The sequence below is a fragment of the Fusarium phalaenopsidis genome, assembly GCF_050370095.1.
Source record: "Fusarium phalaenopsidis strain FUZ10S chromosome Unknown contig_32332, whole genome shotgun sequence".
Classification (NCBI taxonomy): domain Eukaryota; kingdom Fungi; phylum Ascomycota; class Sordariomycetes; order Hypocreales; family Nectriaceae; genus Fusarium; species Fusarium phalaenopsidis.
In genome coordinates this window covers 1,413,297-1,430,682 of record NW_028145391.1, presented here as the reverse complement: position 1 = coordinate 1,430,682, position 17,386 = coordinate 1,413,297, and the positions used below count along the sequence as shown (strand labels likewise).

The following is a 17,386-nucleotide window of genomic DNA, read 5'->3' as shown; positions in this document are numbered from 1 at the left end:
TGGCAGGGTTTGAGGGTGAGGAGGCTGTGAGGTCAAGGAAAAAACCAGACCAGCACAGAGATATTAGCTTATCCTTCCCCAAGGGTAGCTACTACGGTAAAATAAGAATAATAAAATAATAAATAAAAAAGATCTAATGTCTTGATTTAGTTGGGATATTATTTAAGGATTTTTATATAAATTTACTCATAATTTTTAAGAATTAGCTCTCCTCTGTCGTTCTGGCCTCTGGTGTATTTCTTTGCCTCTGTGCAAGGATCACATCAGCACAAGGCTGAGAGTTGCCAGGAAATGAGGGGTCGTAGGACTTGATTGCATGGATGGATACCTATGGAGTTAAGGATTGGCCCCGCAAAGGTCGTGGTTGCCTGATGAAAACAAGTTCTATTTCATCTATGATCTTGACCAAGTTCAGCCTGTGACTTGTAGTCTAACTTTGAAGGAAAAGCGCCATGGACAAGTGTTGGTTCGTCCTTTCCCAAACACACTTGCCCCCTCCACGAGAAGCCGACAATGGCACGTTCAAAGGGCCCCTCTGCTTGGGTCATTTCATTAAGGACCTCAAGCACCTCGATCATGTGATCAACACAACCCCGGAGCCGTTCCCGCTCGATATGCCTGTCTATCGTGCGGGCCCGATCGAGTTTGAATGGGATTCGAATAGAGAATTCGGTTTTGACGTTTCTGTGGGAGCCGACATACCTTCAGTACCGGGCATCAACGCTAAGGCGTCGGTTGGCTTGGCCCTCAAGAAATCACTCGGCACATCTTGGCAGATTGAACAGCTCGAGACTCTCACCGTTGATCCCACGAGGGCATACATCAATCGATGCTTAGCGGGTGAGCAGATTGTCGAATTCTTGGAGGACAACAAGTTCGGCCCAACATGGAAAATATTCATCGTCACTGGACTCAAGATTGTCCGTGGCAACTCTACCCAGAAAATCTCTCACGGAAGAGAGAGGGGCATCAACGGAGGCCCGGGAGTGTAAGATATTCGCATACATACCCTCACCCCGTTGCTTCATCTGACTAGCGTTAGTGGAGTCGCTGGTATCGCCGAAGCCTCGGTTCAAGGCGGTTTCTCTTCAGCAACTTCTACTTCAACTTCTGCAAAGAACACTCACGACTTTGTCTGGGCAGTGAGGCTTTCAAAGATCACAAAAGGTCTTTTTGACAAAAAGTGGTCGAGGAAGACCTACTCCAAAGGTGCAACATTCGACATGAAGGAAACCGAAACTCATGCACACATCCAGAGCATTCTTTTGGATGAGGGCTTGGCAGACAGTGAGGTGTTCATGATAGACGATGATGACGACGAAGCCGGCCTGCGGAACATTGTGATTCCAGTCCAGTCAGTTACGACAGAACATCAGGATTTCGCCTAAACAATATAAAATAATTATGAAAATAATATGATAAGATTATAAAAGAAGGATGCTATTATTTCATAACTTAATCTCATGGTTTTACTCATTATTAGGTTAAGTTCATCTAATGGCACGGCCCGGCCCGCCAAAAGCCACTTCAATACCTGTCTCGGTAGCCAAAAGTAAAAAGAGCTATCTCCTTGGTTGGTAGAAACGACTCCATTAGAATTTGATCATGCCGCCAACCGTGACGAAAGGCTCTGTGTTCCGTGCGTATGATAACTGGAGGCCAATCCTTGACTACCTATACAGGTATCCATCAATCCTATGACCCCTCATTTCCTTTGACAAGCCTCAGCCCCAGCCTCAGCCTGATTTGACTCTTCGTCAACTTAGCATCCAACAATCAACCAGCCACGGCAGTCGCATGCCACTCCATGGCACATCACAAACATGGCCTCTTCCGACACGGTCGTCAACTTCGCGGTAGATGTCACTGAACGTCTGGCCACCGTAGCGCGGGGCGTTGGCGTCAGCGAGGACAAACTCTTCTGTCCAGCGTTAGCCGCCGCGCTCTGGCTGGTCAACCAGCACCTGAAGGTGAAGGACCAGAAACCATCCGACTCGGCGCTTGGCACACGTTTGTTAAAATTACTGAGTAATCTTGAAAGGATATGCAAGGTAAGCGACCGAGTTCTGGCACGATCTACGTACACCTAATTTCTGGTTTCCTACCTAGCCGCCAACAGGCCCAAGCACGTCCAGAGCAAAGAGTGGCCTCGATCTCGCCAATCGGTACCCTGGGCTGAGTCTACTTCGCCAAAACAACCGCAAGAACGCTGTTGATGGCATACGCAGGCTGGCCTCACGTCGGAGCCCTGAAGGGAGAAAGAAGCAGCAGGACCTACTGCGGATCCTTGAGGCATTCATCAAACCTCTCGCTGTCGCTGTTGCAGATGAAACGCCAAATCCCAAGACAAAGGCCGAGGTTTGGGTAGGAGATGACTTCACCGGCTCAATGCGGACCCTATACAAGGTTCTGTCTTCGTACATCTTCTGCAATGCTGGGAGTGAGCAGACCCAGATCGCAGGAAGACTTCGGCTAGCCCTAGAGAGCGGAGCAGAGGGTGACTCTCCAGCGTTTGACTTGATGTTCCTTGCACATCCACATCACGAGCTGCAGGCGGAAGCCTTCCGGTGGCGTGAAACCCGTATCGCCGTGGACCGCAGGTATGGGAGCCTTTCGCATTTACGCCTGAGGTTAACCAAAACTTAGGAAGGCCAAATTTGCTGTCGCGGGTGACGAGGACGTGAAACTCCATATCGACGGCCCAACGCACATTGCCGACTTTTGTGAGAGAATCAGCACAAGGGAGCAATACCAATTGTCCCTCAAGGTATCAGGAAAACAACTGCATTTTGTTGAATGGTGCGAAGGAGCAAGATCATGGGTCCCCAACACACCCTCCGTGTCTTTGTCCACCATACTAAGGAACCACAAGCTGTCCCAAAAGATGAAGTATCTCCTCTCCTACCTTCTAGCCAAGTCAGTGTGGCAGTTCTACTCCACTGATTGGATGGGCAAGGAGTGGACAAACGAGAGTATACACTTCATGTTTGAGCGTCGCCAGGGAGCCAAGAATGCCGGCATTTACCTGAATGAACCATTCATCTCCGCTCGCTTCGACCCAGACAGCAGCAGCAACGACGCCGAGTTCCGGCCCCACAAGTTCCCCAAGGTAAAAGCCCTTGGGATAGTCTTGCTAGAGATTGAGCTGGGAACAGTCATCGAAGACCACTATGAAGAGGAGTGCTACGCCCCTGACGGAGAGCTCAACGCCGATGCGGACCTATATGCCGCCCTCAAGCTTTTCGATGACCCCGACAGGTTGGAAGATACTTTTCCGCTGCTGAAGACTGTTATTGGGGACTGTCTGCGACCTACCAAGTTCATGCAACACCGCCAAAGTGTTGAGGAGCTTCGCAAGGTCTTGCAAGAAGATGTGGTAGATCATCTACACACTCTAATAAAGCTCTACGGCCAGCCAGAGAAGATTGACCTCAAGCCGACTGTACAGATGCAGACGTCACAGATACGACAAATAACACAACCGCCCCGCAGCGCGCCTCTATTGCAACAACCACAAGTACCAAAGTAAGCTCCATTCATCAAATAGTATTACTTCAAAGACTGACCCGTCAAAGGAACGTTCCCAGTCACGAACAACAGGCCGTGAACGCGAAATCCGTCGCCTTTAATGGGGCTGTGGCAAGCTGGTAAGGCATTCTAACGCGGACTTTGGCTGTCTAGACTGACCGGAATCAGCATCAGTCAAGCCTCATCCGAGGCTTGGTTCGATGAATTGGACCAGCTCAACGAGGTTCTCTCTTCGCTACCCAACGAGATTGACCAAACATATGAACGAGTTCGTGTTGCGGTCATTGATACGGGCATCAACGGGAGCGACGTTTATGCTAAGCATATACGAGGATACCGAGATTTCGTGACAAACAAGGATGGCATAAAACAAGACAATACGGGGCATGGAACCAACTCGGTTAAGCTGATATACAAAGTCTGCGCCGATGCTGAAGTGTATGTCGCCCGGGTATTTGAGTACGATGAGGCGGACGATGACACGCAGGATCTGATGTTGAAGGTGAGCAGCAGAGGCTAGGAAACTACGTGAGGGACTTTGATTAACAGGTCGACAGGCAATCGAACATGCAAAGAATGTCTGGAATGTGGACATCATCAGTATCGCGTCCGGCTTCGAGCGAGACCATGCCCTGATGAGAAAAGCGATTAAAAGAGCCGCCAGTGATGGGACTCTGGTGTTCGCCGCGGCATCAAACTACGGAAATATCAGACAGGTCACCTTTCCCGCACGCATGCAGGACGTGATATGCGTCTACTGCACAGATGGTCGAGCCAAGGTCTCACAGTCAATCAACCCAGCTGCCCAAACCACCAAGTCCAAGAACTTTGCCATCCTCGGCGAAGGTGTCTCGATGCCGCCGTCGATAAGAGAGCAGGTCACAGGCACGTCGGTGGCAACCAGCATTGCGGCTGGCCTGGCCGGACGATTGCTCGATTTTTCACGACAGAAGGATTGTCGACAACGAATACGGTGTGTGGGGAACTTGGCGAGTGTAGAGGGCATCTCTGCGGTGTTCAGTCATATGGCAAAGGGAGCCGAGGACTATAAGTATAACTGCGTGGTGCCAGGAAGACTCTTGCAGCATTTGGATGAGGGTGAAGGGAGAGTGATGAAGAGGGCGAGGATATGCGAGAGACTTTCAACAGCGTTGGAAAACATTGACCTGGATGTATAATATTTACCTAAACATGAAGGCCTTGAATTAAAATCTTCAAATCATTTATGAGTATTTATCCATTTATAGATAGGTGCGTTACAACACTGAGGACAACTCTTCTCTTATTCTTGTCCTACTGTATGCCTGGTGCAAGATCGGGTCCGAACTCCGTGAAGAGTGGGCCATGTATCCGGGGCGGGGTCTTGGTACTTCCCGATCAATCGGTCTCCCCAATGGATATTGCTCACATGTACTAAGATGCTTTCCATTGTTGACCATGTTCTGGTCAAATCTTAATCTCTAATATTTTTTTCCCTCCAAGTCCGGTAACTTGCGAGTAATAGAGCTAGCTGGAGCTCGACGGCGGTAAAATTGTATTCAGGGTCGATGAGAGGCAGTTGGTTGGAGAGGTAAAGGAGGATCTCATTAACACCTAACAGATACCTCTGAATGCTACCGCCAAGCGAGTCTCAGGGTAAGTTAATGCGGTGTGATACTATCTTGGCTTATAGTCATTCTTATGTTGCTATTGTAAGCTGAGAGCAACTGTGGTTCAACACTATTTACCGTTCCTTCGTTCCGTCGCCCAACTCCGACGAACCATCTGAGCTGATGCATGGGCGCATCTTCTAGAAATTGAAACACCGTAAAACCAAGTCGTTTACGCATTGGAATTATAGGCAAGTATTCTATAAAACCTACGTAGCATCCCGCACGTCTCCAAAACATGACAGCAAACAGTGTTTGTTTTTGTCCAAAAAAACACTCGTCCTAGGGTAGGCAACCTCAAACACCATCTGTTACAGAGCGAGCCCCGTTTCATATAAACTTGAGTTTGGCGGATAAGCTTAACAGGCATAGTCCATTACCTTTAAGGGTTTGGTTCATGCTTAATCACCCTTGGGAATCTTGATCTCTCTAAAATTATGCTTGCTTTGACTTTGAGGAAGGACATTTCTACACCTGAAACCGCATTGGCTGGCGAAGAGTATTGCTCTTCATTTGAGCTTTGCGATAATATCAACCTGGTAAACACCGTCAACGGAGCAGTTTCACGGTCGCAATGAAAACACGAAAGTGGTGTGAGATTCACAGCATAAGAAACAGCAGAAAACTCCTCGAAACACCGTTTTGCGTCTTTTTTCCCTCGTTTGCGACATTGATCAATGCTCAGCGGCGCATGTAGGGAGACATTGTTTCAAGACCTCACCGCTGGGCTCCTTGAGGCCGCAGCTGTCCAGAAAATCCCGTCCACTCGGATCAGATGATTTTTCTTTTGTGACATCGTTTCAGGTGGGAGAGCGGTGGGTGCGTATATCGCCAAGACAAAAACAAGACGGGCAAAATACGGTTATTGGAGGGTTTGGCGGCGATGATCATCAGGGGCAACAAGAGCGCAGCTCCTCAACGGCGCCAACTGCTTGAACAGAGGAGAGAATCCGACAGGAGGTCAAGGATAGAGTGCTGACATGGGTTTGGGCCCTCTTCCATGGGGGATTGATTACAGGGATCATTTACTGGTCCTGGGGCTGGGCGCTAGAGATTTCGACAGGTGAGTCTTCGTCATTGGAGGGATCTCATCCAGATCAGGGGCCTCGCGAGTTTCACCGTCTCAATTGTCCAATAATGGATCCGCTCGCCGTGAGGCTCAAACCGAGGCGCCGGGGAAGAGGCACTCTTTTGGGTAGAGGAGGCGGCGGGCCCCAATAGGCGACCCAGGTTTCAATTTCCGCCCGTGACATTTTTTCCGTCTATCAATGTCCATCTCGGTATGGGGAAAGACCTGCACGGCCACACCCCTGAGGGCATCTCGAGTTGAGGCGCTGCAAGGGGCAGCAGAGCCCGGAGATGGATTCCGTCTGCCAGCTCTGGGCGGGAGATAGGCGCAGAGCTCGTCCCAATTGGATCTAGATTGCGTGAAAACTGCCGTTCCGAGTTCCCCTTTCGCTTAGAGAAGTGCTCAACTGTGGCACAGGGCACTCACTCACCTGGCACACCATGTCAACGGTGTGTTGACGAGATGAAAGATGATCCTGGCGTTTGCAGAATCTGCGGAACACCTGGGCTCTCTTTCTCGTTTTCGTCTAGTTGAGAGCAAGGATGTGTGGGGACTTGCCCATCACCGAGGCTTCCATGGAAGCCCATCTCTTGATATATAAGTCGACGTGAGCCTCCCTCCTCTCACAGCTTTTCTTTCCTCCTCACACTCGTCCTTGCAAACACAATCTTTGTTGTTGTCCTTCATTCTCTTGTTTCACTTTCTTTCTATTGGCTGTGCCAAACCTTCATTCTTTGAACTACCTTGAAGTCGAATCTTTCCCAGCGAATTCCACGCTTCATCCAATCCTTTTATCCAACTCAACATCAAAAGCAAAACAACAAACCATCAAGATGCGTTTCTCCGTTGCTTCCGCTCTGGCCATGGCCAGCACCGTCTCCGGCCACGCCCTCATGTATGGCGTCTGGGTCAACGGCGAGGACCAGGGTGATGGTCAGAACGTCTACATCCGATCTCCCGCCAACAACAGCCCCGTCAAGGACCTGACCAGCCCCGACATTGTCTGCAACGTCAACGGTGGCAAGGCTGCCCCCAAGTTCGTCTCTGCCGCCGCCGGTGACACCCTCACCTTCGAGTGGTACCACAACACCCGCAGCGACGACATCATCGACGGCTCCCACAAGGGTCCCATCATCACCTACATTGCCCCCTACACCGAGACCGACGGTACTGGTGCCATCTGGACCAAGATCCAGGAGGATGGCCTCACCGGCTCCCAGTGGGCTGTTGACAAGCTCATCGCCAACAAGGGCAAGATTGACTTCGACCTTCCCTCCGGCCTTAAGGCTGGCAAGTACCTGATCCGCCAGGAGATCATTGCCCACCACGAGTCCGATGCCACCTACGACCAGAACCCTGCTCGTGGTGCTCAGTTCTACCCCTCTTGTGTCCAGGTCGAGGTTACCGGCTCTGGCAGCGCCGTCCCCGATGAGGCCTTCGACTTCAACACTGGCTACAAGTACACCGACAAGGGTATCCACTTCAACCTCTACGGTGGCTCCTCCACCTACGAGATCCCCGGACCTGCTGTCTGGTCCGGCACCAGCTCCGGCTCTGGCTCCGGCAGCGGCTCTGGCTCTTCTCCCTCTGCCCCTGCTGCTACCACTGCCGCCCCTGTTGCCTCTGCTCCCGCTGCCACCCAGCCCGCCGCTGGTGGCAACGACGACAGCCCTGCTACCCAGGCTCCTGCTCCCGTCCCTACCTTCTCCACCGTTGTCCGCCCTGAGTCTCCCTCCGCCACTCAGGCTGAGCCCGCTCCCGCCAACACCAGCGGCCCCAAGACTGGCTGCGGTTCCCGCCGCCGCCGCCGCTCCGCCAGGAAGGTCGCCAAGCGCAACGTCCTGTAAGCTTTTTACAGCGACTTGCACACCCATGCGTCTGAGACGTGTGATTCTTCTTGGGACGGTTGTGGCCGAACTCGCTTCTCCCTAGTGGATAGCGACGAAACTGCATCTGTCTAGATGGTTTTCTATTTGTGTATATAGATTTTGCTCTCGCGTTTGCAGGGACATGTCTTAAATGTATAAATTATTATTGCGACTTGACTTTCCAAGATGTGACTTGACTCCTATTTTGAAACTCCAATTTGTGACTACCATACTGCATTGACATGAACTCAATTCCGACCCTTCCGAGATGGTTGAGCTGTGTTTCGATTGTCAATTGGATTGGAAATCGATGTTCAACTACGAAACGAGCGATGTCCTTTTTGGAGGCTGTTTTAATGCAAGGTGAATATCTTAACCAGACCATGTAACTAACCCCCCAACCCTTCTCCCACCAATTAAGCCTCAGTCAACTTCTCAGACTCGGTGTAAAACGACGGCAGAGGCTCAAGGTCCTTTCGCAGAACCCATTTCTTAAAATGCCACACTGCATTCTTGATCTGGTAGCTGGCATGCTTCCTCGTGCTGACACCAAACACCTGGTCGAGCTCCTCGAGCGTCAGGGCCTTGGTCTCGGGCACGAACAGCAGAATGAGGAACCATAAGATCGCACACCACGCAGCGTACCAGCCAAAGGCGCCCGTTGGCGTGAAGGTGGAGCGCAGACGCGGCCATGTCATGGAGATGACAAAGTTGAAGCACCAGGTTGTCGCCGTCGCCCACGACATGCCCACATCTCGTACATGAACGGGGAATGCCTCTGCTGAGTAGGTAAAGGGCACGGGACCTTCGCCAGGTGAGTAGAATACTTCGAAGAGGTACATCCCCGTCGTCACCAGTCCGACCTTGGCTTTATTGCTGCTTGCATAAAAAGCCAGCCCGGTCCATAGGAGGAACACAGAGAGCCAGGGGAATGTGAAGAGCAGCAAGTTCCTGCGGCCCCATTTGTCGATCGTGAATAGAGCGGGAAGAGCGAAGACCCAGTTGAGGATACCCGTTCCCATCGAGGCCAAGAGAGCCGAGTTGGTCGAGTAGCCTGATTCAATGAAGATGGTGGTGGAATAGTACGCAATGATATTCACTCCACAAAACTACATAGCGTTAGTTCGTGTTAAAACCAATCGGTCTGATAGGGGAACAAACCTGTTGGCCAAACATGACAATCCAAGTCGCCAAGGTTGCGCGTCTGTTCCGCGGCACAGTAAAAAGTTCGATAAACTGAGTAAATAGGTTCTTGCCCTTGTTCGCTTCACGCTCAAGTTCTACACCAACGTAGGTATAGTATGTGTCACGCGCAGCCTGGACATTGGTGTATCTGAGGCGTTGAAACGATCGAAAGGCCTTGGAGATTTTGTTGTGCTGGATGTACCATCTGGACTGGTCAATAGGGAAGCATTCAGGGGTAAAGGTGATAAACTTACCTGGGTGATTCAGGGCAATAGTAAACCTGCGCGCAGACTATCAAGGGGAGCACAACTGTACTCCCAAGCATAAGGCGCCAGCCCAAGTTGGGGTCAATGCCGGTTGAAGGGCCAAAGGCGCTGTCGTCATTAGCACGACTCCTATGCAGCGTTCAAAGGGTAGACATACACTCCCATAATGTTACCCAGCATAATACCAAACGCAGTCCACATTTGCCATTCTGATCAATTGTTAGTTGAGATCTGTGTGATGGGAAATTCGTGACAACTTACGCATCACCAAGGCTCCTCGGATAGGGGCGGGTGCACACTCGGCAGCATAGACAGGAACAGTTGAAGACTTGGGACCAATGCCAAAGCCGAGAACAAATCTCGCGATGAATAGGTTCACCCAAGAGTTTGCGACTCCCTCCCAGACTGAAGCAATGGCCGCAATGAGGCACGAGATGAAAATAGTGCCTCGACGGCCGAGGTAGCGGTTGAGAGGCTCGGTCAACCAGCATCCGATGATGGCGCAGCAGAGATATGGCGCACCGACGATGAGTCCCGTGAGGTTATCCTGCATGCTGGCTGAGAATCGCGTCACGTCCGGCCCTGCTACATTAAGATCCGACAAGTATAGCGCCTGCGCACCATTATTGACAGTCTCGTCCATCCCCTGGACTGCAGCAGCCAGAGAACACATGACGCAGAGCCAGTAAAGAGTAAAAGGCTGCGACCATCTATGCGTATGCTCTCGCTCGAGAACCTCCTTATCTTCGGCAGACAGCTCGGGCATGTACTGCGCCTGTCGAGGGGACTGTGCGACGAGTGCTCCCTTGCGAAAGTCGTCGTGAAAGTCCATGAGGTCGAACTTGCGGCAGAACTCTTCCACATCTCCCATCAGCTCCTCCTTGGTTCTGATGGAGAGAGGGTTCTCGAATGCCTTGGCAAGGTGGTCGGGGTCGACGGCGGAGGAACGACGACGAGAGGCATTCTCTACCCGTTCAGTGCTGCCCAGCTCAGGGCCTGGGGAGGTTTCTTTGGTGTCTTTCTCCATTTTGCTTTAACTTATTACTAAAGATTCTGAAGATCTGATCATCATTCATCAAGTCCCAAGTGAAGAAGGGACTCGGTCTAGATATAAGCGGGTATTCTGCACTAACCCCAGACTCCAGAGCCCAAGTTCTCCATGCTCCCCACAAGGATCGACGTCTGAAATACCATCTCTCAACCTCAATGATTAAAAATCCGTCATCCATGAAGCCGTTCTGAGTAGTTGATGAGTCGCGTCCTAGATATGACTTCATGCCCGCGGTGTTCCCGAACAGAAGATCCAATGAATGAGGTCATCGAAATCACCGTCAGAACAAGCTTACTCGCCAAATCTGATGCTAACCGGGCGGGATGATGGCATGGCGCTCAAACAAGATAGCGTTCGATGGTGTTGAGGACGGATAAGTCGGCCAGGAGTATCAGCGCTAATGCCAAGCACGGCATTCCTATTCTGTCATTTGCTCCTGTTCCCCAGATTTTCACAAGTCCCTGATTCATCCCCATTGGTGGGTAAGGGACGTTGGGAGTTGATCGCTCTGATGGGCCAATTGGGTGTTGGAGCTGTCGGGGTAGGATTGCAGGTGAGGGAGGGCGACATTTGTCGATCAGAAGTGTTGCGTCTTTGTCAACTCTCTCTCCCACAATCGCAGGCAGCAGGATTTCGAATCCGAGATAACCGATATATTCATCAACTTTCTTGTCCAAATGATACTTTATATGCGAGTAGGAGTTTGGCACACCCAGTTGATTGTTTGACGTAGCCATGGATTACCTTATGGTGTGAGGGGGTCGATCTGGTTAGCACTCGGGATAAAGATCACATAAACTCAACCCAAAACTGAGCTATCTCGAGTCAGCATGGATCTGTAAGATCACACTCATGAGAATAATTATCCAATGGCTAAGCCCTGGGGAACAACTTGCTTCTATGGCCGCGTCGATTATGACTCCCATGCCTCAAAACCCTCGAGTTCTCGATACTCTGGAATCCTCCAAGACCCCCTATTCTCTGGCAAGATCGAGAGAAGAGCTTTGTCAATTTTCAACTTGGTCACCAACGCCAACAACGAGTATGAAATCTTGATACCAAGGGCAGACTTGGGATACGCTATCCCCGGCACAAAAGGTGGCAGCTTCTGAGACTGCTCTACATATGGTCGTAAAGTAGTCTCGTACGCCTCCAGTGCCTTGGGTATGTTGCGGCTGCTCCTTGCAATCTCTCCGCTGAGAACACAGGCCCCAATCAAGGCGAGTGTCGTACCAACACCGGTCAATGGTGATGGTGCATATCCAGCATCTCCAAGCAGGACAACTCGGCCCTTGGACCAAGTTTTTGTCTTGATTTGCACGGCAGGTTGAGCATAGAAGTCGTCGGCTTCGTTCATGGCCTCGATGAGCCGAGGAGCCTGCCACCCAGCATCCTGAAATATCTCGCTGAAGAGCTTCTTCTGAGAGACAACGTCTTTTTTCATGACCTCTTCAAACTCTTTGTCGTGAGACATGGTCAAAAGATACGCCTGCCCTCTGTCTTTGCTATGCCAGCGTGTTGACATGACTCTTCGACCCGGTGCGCTATACACTGTCGCTAGATTAGGATCGCCTAGCTTCCGTGGGAGACCGTAGAAGCACCCATTCAAACCGAGATAGCGTGTATATGTTGACTCTGGCTCATCCTGAAACATCTTTCGTCTTAATCTTGATCCTTGGCCGTCGGCTGCAATGAGCAAGTCGTAGGTCTCAGTGGTTCCTCCAGTGAGCTTCACATTGACCTTGTCGCCAACATTCTCAAAACTCTCGACTGACGCTCCAAAGCGGTATTTTGTTCTTCCCTCTGCTGCATCGTATATGATCTTGCAAAGGTCGCCTCTCATAATCTCGTACTCGCTGGTGAAGGACTGTCTCCCTCTACCGGAATCATTCCGCTCCAGCAGGGCTTTCTGGTTCCCATGAATGTCCACATACTGTAGCCCACCTTCGTCCACGGCGTGTTTCCGGATTTCATCAAGTATACCCATACGTTTCGCAGCTTCGATGCCCTGTCCTCGGATGTCGATCTGTTGGCCACCTGTGCGCAGCGAGGGGAACCGTTCAAGGACGGTGCATGAGTGACCGAGCCGTGAGAGCCAGAAAGCCGCAGCTGGGCCAGCTATTCCACCTCCAGATATAAGGACTCGTAACTGGGTCATTTGAGGTTGGTTTGTGAGTTTGCTGGGCATATGGGTATAGAAGTGACTGGTGCAAGAACGGTGAACTGGATAACGAAAAGATGCGCAATGGGGAATGCCTAGAGAAGTAGGACAAACTGTTTGCTTTCCTCGATGATTGGGATCTTTGTTTATTTACTGATCTCAGATTACAGTGTTTGATCAAAACCGAGGACGTCATTGACTCTGTAAATGAGATAGTGGATACAAGTGAGACCCTGACACAAGGTACTTAGGCCAGCAAACATAATGCCTCTATGTAAATTGCTCCTAAACAATTCGAACACACATAGCACCTCATCAAAATACCATGGAATTAATCTAAAAGGCATTACAATTAGCCAATCCTCTATGGTTTGCAAGTTGCGTCGATAGCCTAGTCTGAACAAGCAGGCAATCTCATGATGAACACGATCAATGCAGCTCTTGGGTACACAGACTCACAATAATCGACCTTCTTTCAACATACAGAATTATAGAAACACATAAAAGTATAGAAAAGGCCAAGAAATCAACCAAGATTGAGCCGTTATCCTCGTAAAAGAGACAATCACAAGCAACGGAACCCCCCACCTGAATCTGCCCCTCCAAAGTCCCCCACCTCCACCTGCTCCCGTTCCTTCCTTCGGCTCCCCCGCATCCATTCCTTCCAGATCCGTTCCGCCATCCGCAAAACCCCAAACTCCCGTTCCGCGACAACCCGGCTCTACGGATCAGCCGCCCATCGCCAATCTTTCTTCCTTCTCCATCTTTCTTCCGCCAACCCAATTGCCTCTTCGAAAATGGCCCAGCCTCAAGGAAACCTTGCAAACCTCCTCCCCCCCTCGTGGAAGACTTCCGTCACTGCCTGGCTCGCCGAGGACACCCCCTCGTTCGACTATGCAGGCTTCGTTGTCGGGGACGAGCCCCGCGTCGCGACCCTCTGGGGTAAATCCGCCGGCGTCATTGCCGGTCGGCCCTTCTTCGACGAGGTCTTTACTCAGTGCGGCTGCACCGTCGAGTGGCATGCCGACGAGGCCACGGCCGTCGACCTGAGCGCCGGCAAGCATCGTGTCGCCACTGTCAAGGGACCTGTCCGCGGTATTCTCCTCGGCGAGCGCGTTGCTCTGAACACACTTGCAAGATGCTCCGGTATCGCTACGAAGAGTCAGAGGCTGGTGACAATCGCCCGCAAGGCCGGATACAAGGGTGTCATCGCAGGCACGAGAAAGACAACCCCCGGATTCCGCCTCGTTGAGAAATATGGCATGCTGGTTGGAGGCGCCGATGCGCATCGCATGGACCTCAGCGCCATGGTCATGCTCAAGGACAACCACGTCTGGAGCCGGGGCAGCATCACCGACGCCGTCAAGGCTGCCAAGTCTGTCGCGGGTTTCAGCATGAAGGTCGAGGTCGAGGTGCAGAGTGAGGCTGAAGCCGACGAGGCCATTGAGGCAGGCGCCGACGTCGTCATGCTCGACAACTTTACCGGCGATGGCGTCAAGATCGCTGCGCAGAGCCTGAAGCAGCGTTGGCAAGGGAAGAGGCACTTCTTGCTCGAGGTGTCAGGAGGCCTGCAAGAGGACAACTTTGAGGCCTACTTGTGCAATGGTAAGTCATATTGCCTTGTGCCAAAATTCTTCGCTAATAGAGGTAGACGTGGATATCCTGTCGACAAGTTCGATTCATCAGGGCGTACCGCATATCGATTTCTCACTAAAGATCGAGCACTAAGTCAAAATACAAGATATCCAACGGCATCATTCCCATTGTGATAATTCTTACGCTCATCTCTATTATCCATGATGACGTTACATTAATCCATACATAACTCATCGTTTAAGTCATGCCATAACTAAAGAGGTCGTCTATGTTTAGCACTCAAGCATCGACGACATAGCTATCCCCGAGGTCTGGATCTGACAGTGAGGCACATGTGAATGTTGTGAGTCCTCTCCATTCATTCGTCTTCGGGCTAGAGATCATGTACGATGCAATCAACTAAGAGACTCTTTCAATGGTCACCTCTTCGGAGTTGCGATGTAGCCGACCATCGATACTAATTAGGCGTACAGCCATGCGACCATGAGACTAGAAATCCAGTGGGACGTTCCAGCAACGTAAACTCAGACACGACATCGTTGAAGAGTCCAGATTAAATAGACCCTTCATCCAAAAAGAAAAACTCGCCGAGAGAATCCGGGACTAGCAAGACTGTCTCACAGCGGCTTCGGATGGTCATGACACCAACGGCTGAGCTAGTCTCGACAGCGGCAATGATACCACGGATGTGTCTGATTTCGTGGGGCCGTCTGCCCCTTGCGAATTCATCTGAGGACACTTAGTTGCATCACCTTCCAACGTGATGAGGCAGATTCGTTATGCGCACAAAGATGGTTCGAGTGACCAAGATGCTTCTCCATAAGCATGTGTGAGGACGGCTCTAAAAATCTCTTCATCCTCAACTACCATGAAACTGTCCTCTGAATAAACATCAACAGAGATTTACCCAATCACAACTCTCAGCCAAGTCATCTCCTAAAGATAAGTAGCCCGTGTCTGACAAGACACTCCAGGACGTCAGCGTCTCGGCCAGTCTCGGCCTCAGTCCAAGACCACGGCTCAACACCATCAATATGAAACTCGTTCTACGCAATGTCACGCGTCACATCTAAAAGGGGACTGTCTTCGGCGTAATCACTGTGCCATTTCATGTCTATCGACAAGCTTCTCTTTATCAGAGGCATGCAAACAAAACACCCTTTTGGTAAACCCCAACGGGCCTGACTCGGATCTCATCGTTGGCTATCATCCGCAGCCAGAACAAGTCCTTCTGTGAGCCAGGCAATGAATAGAATCTGCGTGCGGTTCATTCGTGAGAAAAAATACCAACACAGCCATTCTTCCTTATCCCTTTCCATCCCTCGCGCGCCGTTTCCATCCGATGCGATTTTCATCAAAGACGCCAGGCATGTAGAGACAAGAACATGAGAAGAAAAGTCGGCCAAGTGGCCATGTTTGAGCAAAGAAGATCGTAAAAGTACGATGTTGCGTAACGTACATTTGAGAATCGAAGATGAGAAAAATGAAAAATAGTGCCTTGGACGCGGACTACCGGCTACGTTTTATACACTCGCAGTATGCGAGTGACGTGCCCAACCAAGAAATACCTGGCTTATCAAATCCGGAGGTGTAGACAGCCTTTACCGCTCATGACGAGAGGGGCCATTCGTGCCTTCTTAGACGGTGACGCGCTTCTCACCCTTGGGCTGGAGGACGTTGTCGCCGTAGCGGCCGCCAAAGTTACCTTTAATGCCACGTTAGTATCTTGACTTGAGGTTGAAGGAGTGTAGGACTTACCCTGAGGGTTGTAGTTGCAGACGGTGTACCAAGAGGGGTACTGGAGGACGGAGCCAGCAGGGCACTTGACAGTGGCGCAGCCGACCTTGGTGGAGTCCTTCCAGACAACCTGGGTGAAGTGGCCGTAGAGCTGGATGTCCATGCCATCAGGGGGGTTCTCCTGGCCGTAAAAGGCCCAGTTGCCCATCTCACTGTTGTACCACTGGTTGGTGATACCACCGGCGGCGGACTTCTTCTGCATGTCATCGATGTCACCAGTAGCACCCCAAGAGGCGAGGTTCTGGCCGTAGCCACCGTTGCCCTGCGTCCTATGTAGGGGTCAGTGTACAGTTCAACAGCACATCAGACTTATACTTACATGTCGTGCTCGAAAACGCAACCGTTGGCGGTGTTCTCAGCGTAGCCGGCGAGGGTCTCGTCCCAGACCAGATCGGGAGCAGAGTGGTTGGAACGGTGGATGTTGTGGTAGTTGAGCATGATGGACTTGTAGTCGCCCTCAAGGGACAGGTCGTAGGAGCCGCTGGAGCTGCCAGACTCTTCAGTGGCAACGGGCTTAGCCTCCTCCTTGGTGGTGGGCTCCTGCTTGGTGGTGACAACGACAACCGAAGGCTCCTCCTTCACGGGCTCAGGCTCGGGCTCGACATAGGTAGGCTTGGGGGCGGGAGCCTCCTTGGTAGTGGGCTGCTGCTTGGGTCGGCGGCTCACGGGCTTCTTAACCTCGGTGGTGGGCTCAGGAGCAGGCTGCGAGGGCTCCTCAAGGAAGACAACGGCGGTGGGCGCAGGCTTCTCGGTCTCGGGGGCATCGCCCTCGGTGACAGTGACGGTGACATACTCATAGACCCACTCGGTGGTGAGGACACGCTTCACGAGACGCTTCTCGAGAGGAGCGCGGATGGGGCTGGCCGAGGCCAGGATGGCGCTAGCGCCGACAAGGAACATAGACGCCTTCATGGTGATCGGTACAGAAGCACGAGACGAAAATGAGGTGAACTGGAATCGAGTCAGTTAAATAAGCTCGCAGGGAATTAGGTGTGGCTGAATTCGGTTGAGTCGACAAGGAATCAATGTCGCTTGACAAGAGCTGTTTCCGAGGACGTTGGACGAAAGCGATGAGGCTGGCTGGACAAGGGAGTGGAATGATGTTTCTTGTGGGGAATGTGTAAAGGAGCGTGGACGAGAACGTGTAAGACATTTGTTGATAGTGAAGATTCGGGGAAGGGGACCCATGAGCGACATGATATCTGCATTTTGGCGT

At 51.4% G+C, this 17,386-nt stretch overlaps 7 protein-coding genes across 7 annotated transcripts; 4 read left to right on the top strand and 3 right to left on the bottom strand.

The window, feature by feature from the left end:
• Positions 1-452: 452 nt before the first annotated feature.
• Positions 453-1,388, top strand: LRP88_13441 (uncharacterized protein; the record flags this gene model as incomplete). Its single annotated transcript, XM_083249812.1, has 2 exons — positions 453-988; positions 1,043-1,388. The coding sequence occupies 2 exons, from the start codon at positions 453-455 to the stop codon at positions 1,386-1,388; spliced, it is 882 nt and encodes a 293-aa protein (XP_083094146.1).
• Positions 1,389-1,823: 435 nt separating this feature from the next.
• Positions 1,824-4,527, top strand: LRP88_13440 (uncharacterized protein; the record flags this gene model as incomplete). Its single annotated transcript, XM_083249811.1, has 7 exons — positions 1,824-2,010; positions 2,138-2,600; positions 2,863-3,525; positions 3,576-3,647; positions 3,697-4,030; positions 4,086-4,417; positions 4,482-4,527. The coding sequence occupies 7 exons, from the start codon at positions 1,824-1,826 to the stop codon at positions 4,525-4,527; spliced, it is 2,097 nt and encodes a 698-aa protein (XP_083094145.1).
• A 2,552-nt stretch (positions 4,528-7,079) lies between these two features.
• LRP88_13439 (glycosyl hydrolase family 61-domain-containing protein) lies at positions 7,080-8,093 on the top strand (the record flags this gene model as incomplete). Its single annotated transcript, XM_083249810.1, has 1 exon — positions 7,080-8,093. One exon carries the CDS (start codon positions 7,080-7,082, stop codon positions 8,091-8,093), a length of 1,014 nt encoding a protein of 337 aa, XP_083094144.1.
• A 437-nt stretch (positions 8,094-8,530) lies between these two features.
• LRP88_13438 (sugar porter family MFS transporter) lies at positions 8,531-10,592 on the bottom strand (the record flags this gene model as incomplete). The annotated part of the gene is made up of 5 exons (XM_083249809.1): positions 8,531-9,223; positions 9,276-9,504; positions 9,554-9,673; positions 9,723-9,774; positions 9,827-10,592. The coding sequence occupies 5 exons, from the start codon at positions 10,590-10,592 to the stop codon at positions 8,531-8,533; spliced, it is 1,860 nt and encodes a 619-aa protein (XP_083094143.1).
• Positions 10,593-11,529: 937 nt separating this feature from the next.
• Positions 11,530-12,774, bottom strand: LRP88_13437 (uncharacterized protein; the record flags this gene model as incomplete). Its single annotated transcript, XM_083249808.1, has 1 exon — positions 11,530-12,774. The coding sequence occupies one exon, from the start codon at positions 12,772-12,774 to the stop codon at positions 11,530-11,532; it is 1,245 nt and encodes a 414-aa protein (XP_083094142.1).
• Positions 12,775-13,574: 800 nt separating this feature from the next.
• On the top strand, positions 13,575-14,428 carry LRP88_13436 (nicotinate-nucleotide diphosphorylase (carboxylating); the record flags this gene model as incomplete). The annotated part of the gene is made up of 2 exons (XM_083249807.1): positions 13,575-14,374; positions 14,425-14,428. The coding sequence occupies 2 exons, from the start codon at positions 13,575-13,577 to the stop codon at positions 14,426-14,428; spliced, it is 804 nt and encodes a 267-aa protein (XP_083094141.1).
• A 1,582-nt stretch (positions 14,429-16,010) lies between these two features.
• On the bottom strand, positions 16,011-17,082 carry LRP88_13435 (CAP domain-containing protein; the record flags this gene model as incomplete). The annotated part of the gene is made up of 3 exons (XM_083249806.1): positions 16,011-16,078; positions 16,132-16,439; positions 16,490-17,082. The coding sequence occupies 3 exons, from the start codon at positions 17,080-17,082 to the stop codon at positions 16,011-16,013; spliced, it is 969 nt and encodes a 322-aa protein (XP_083094140.1).
• Between the last annotated feature and the right edge of the window lie 304 nt (positions 17,083-17,386).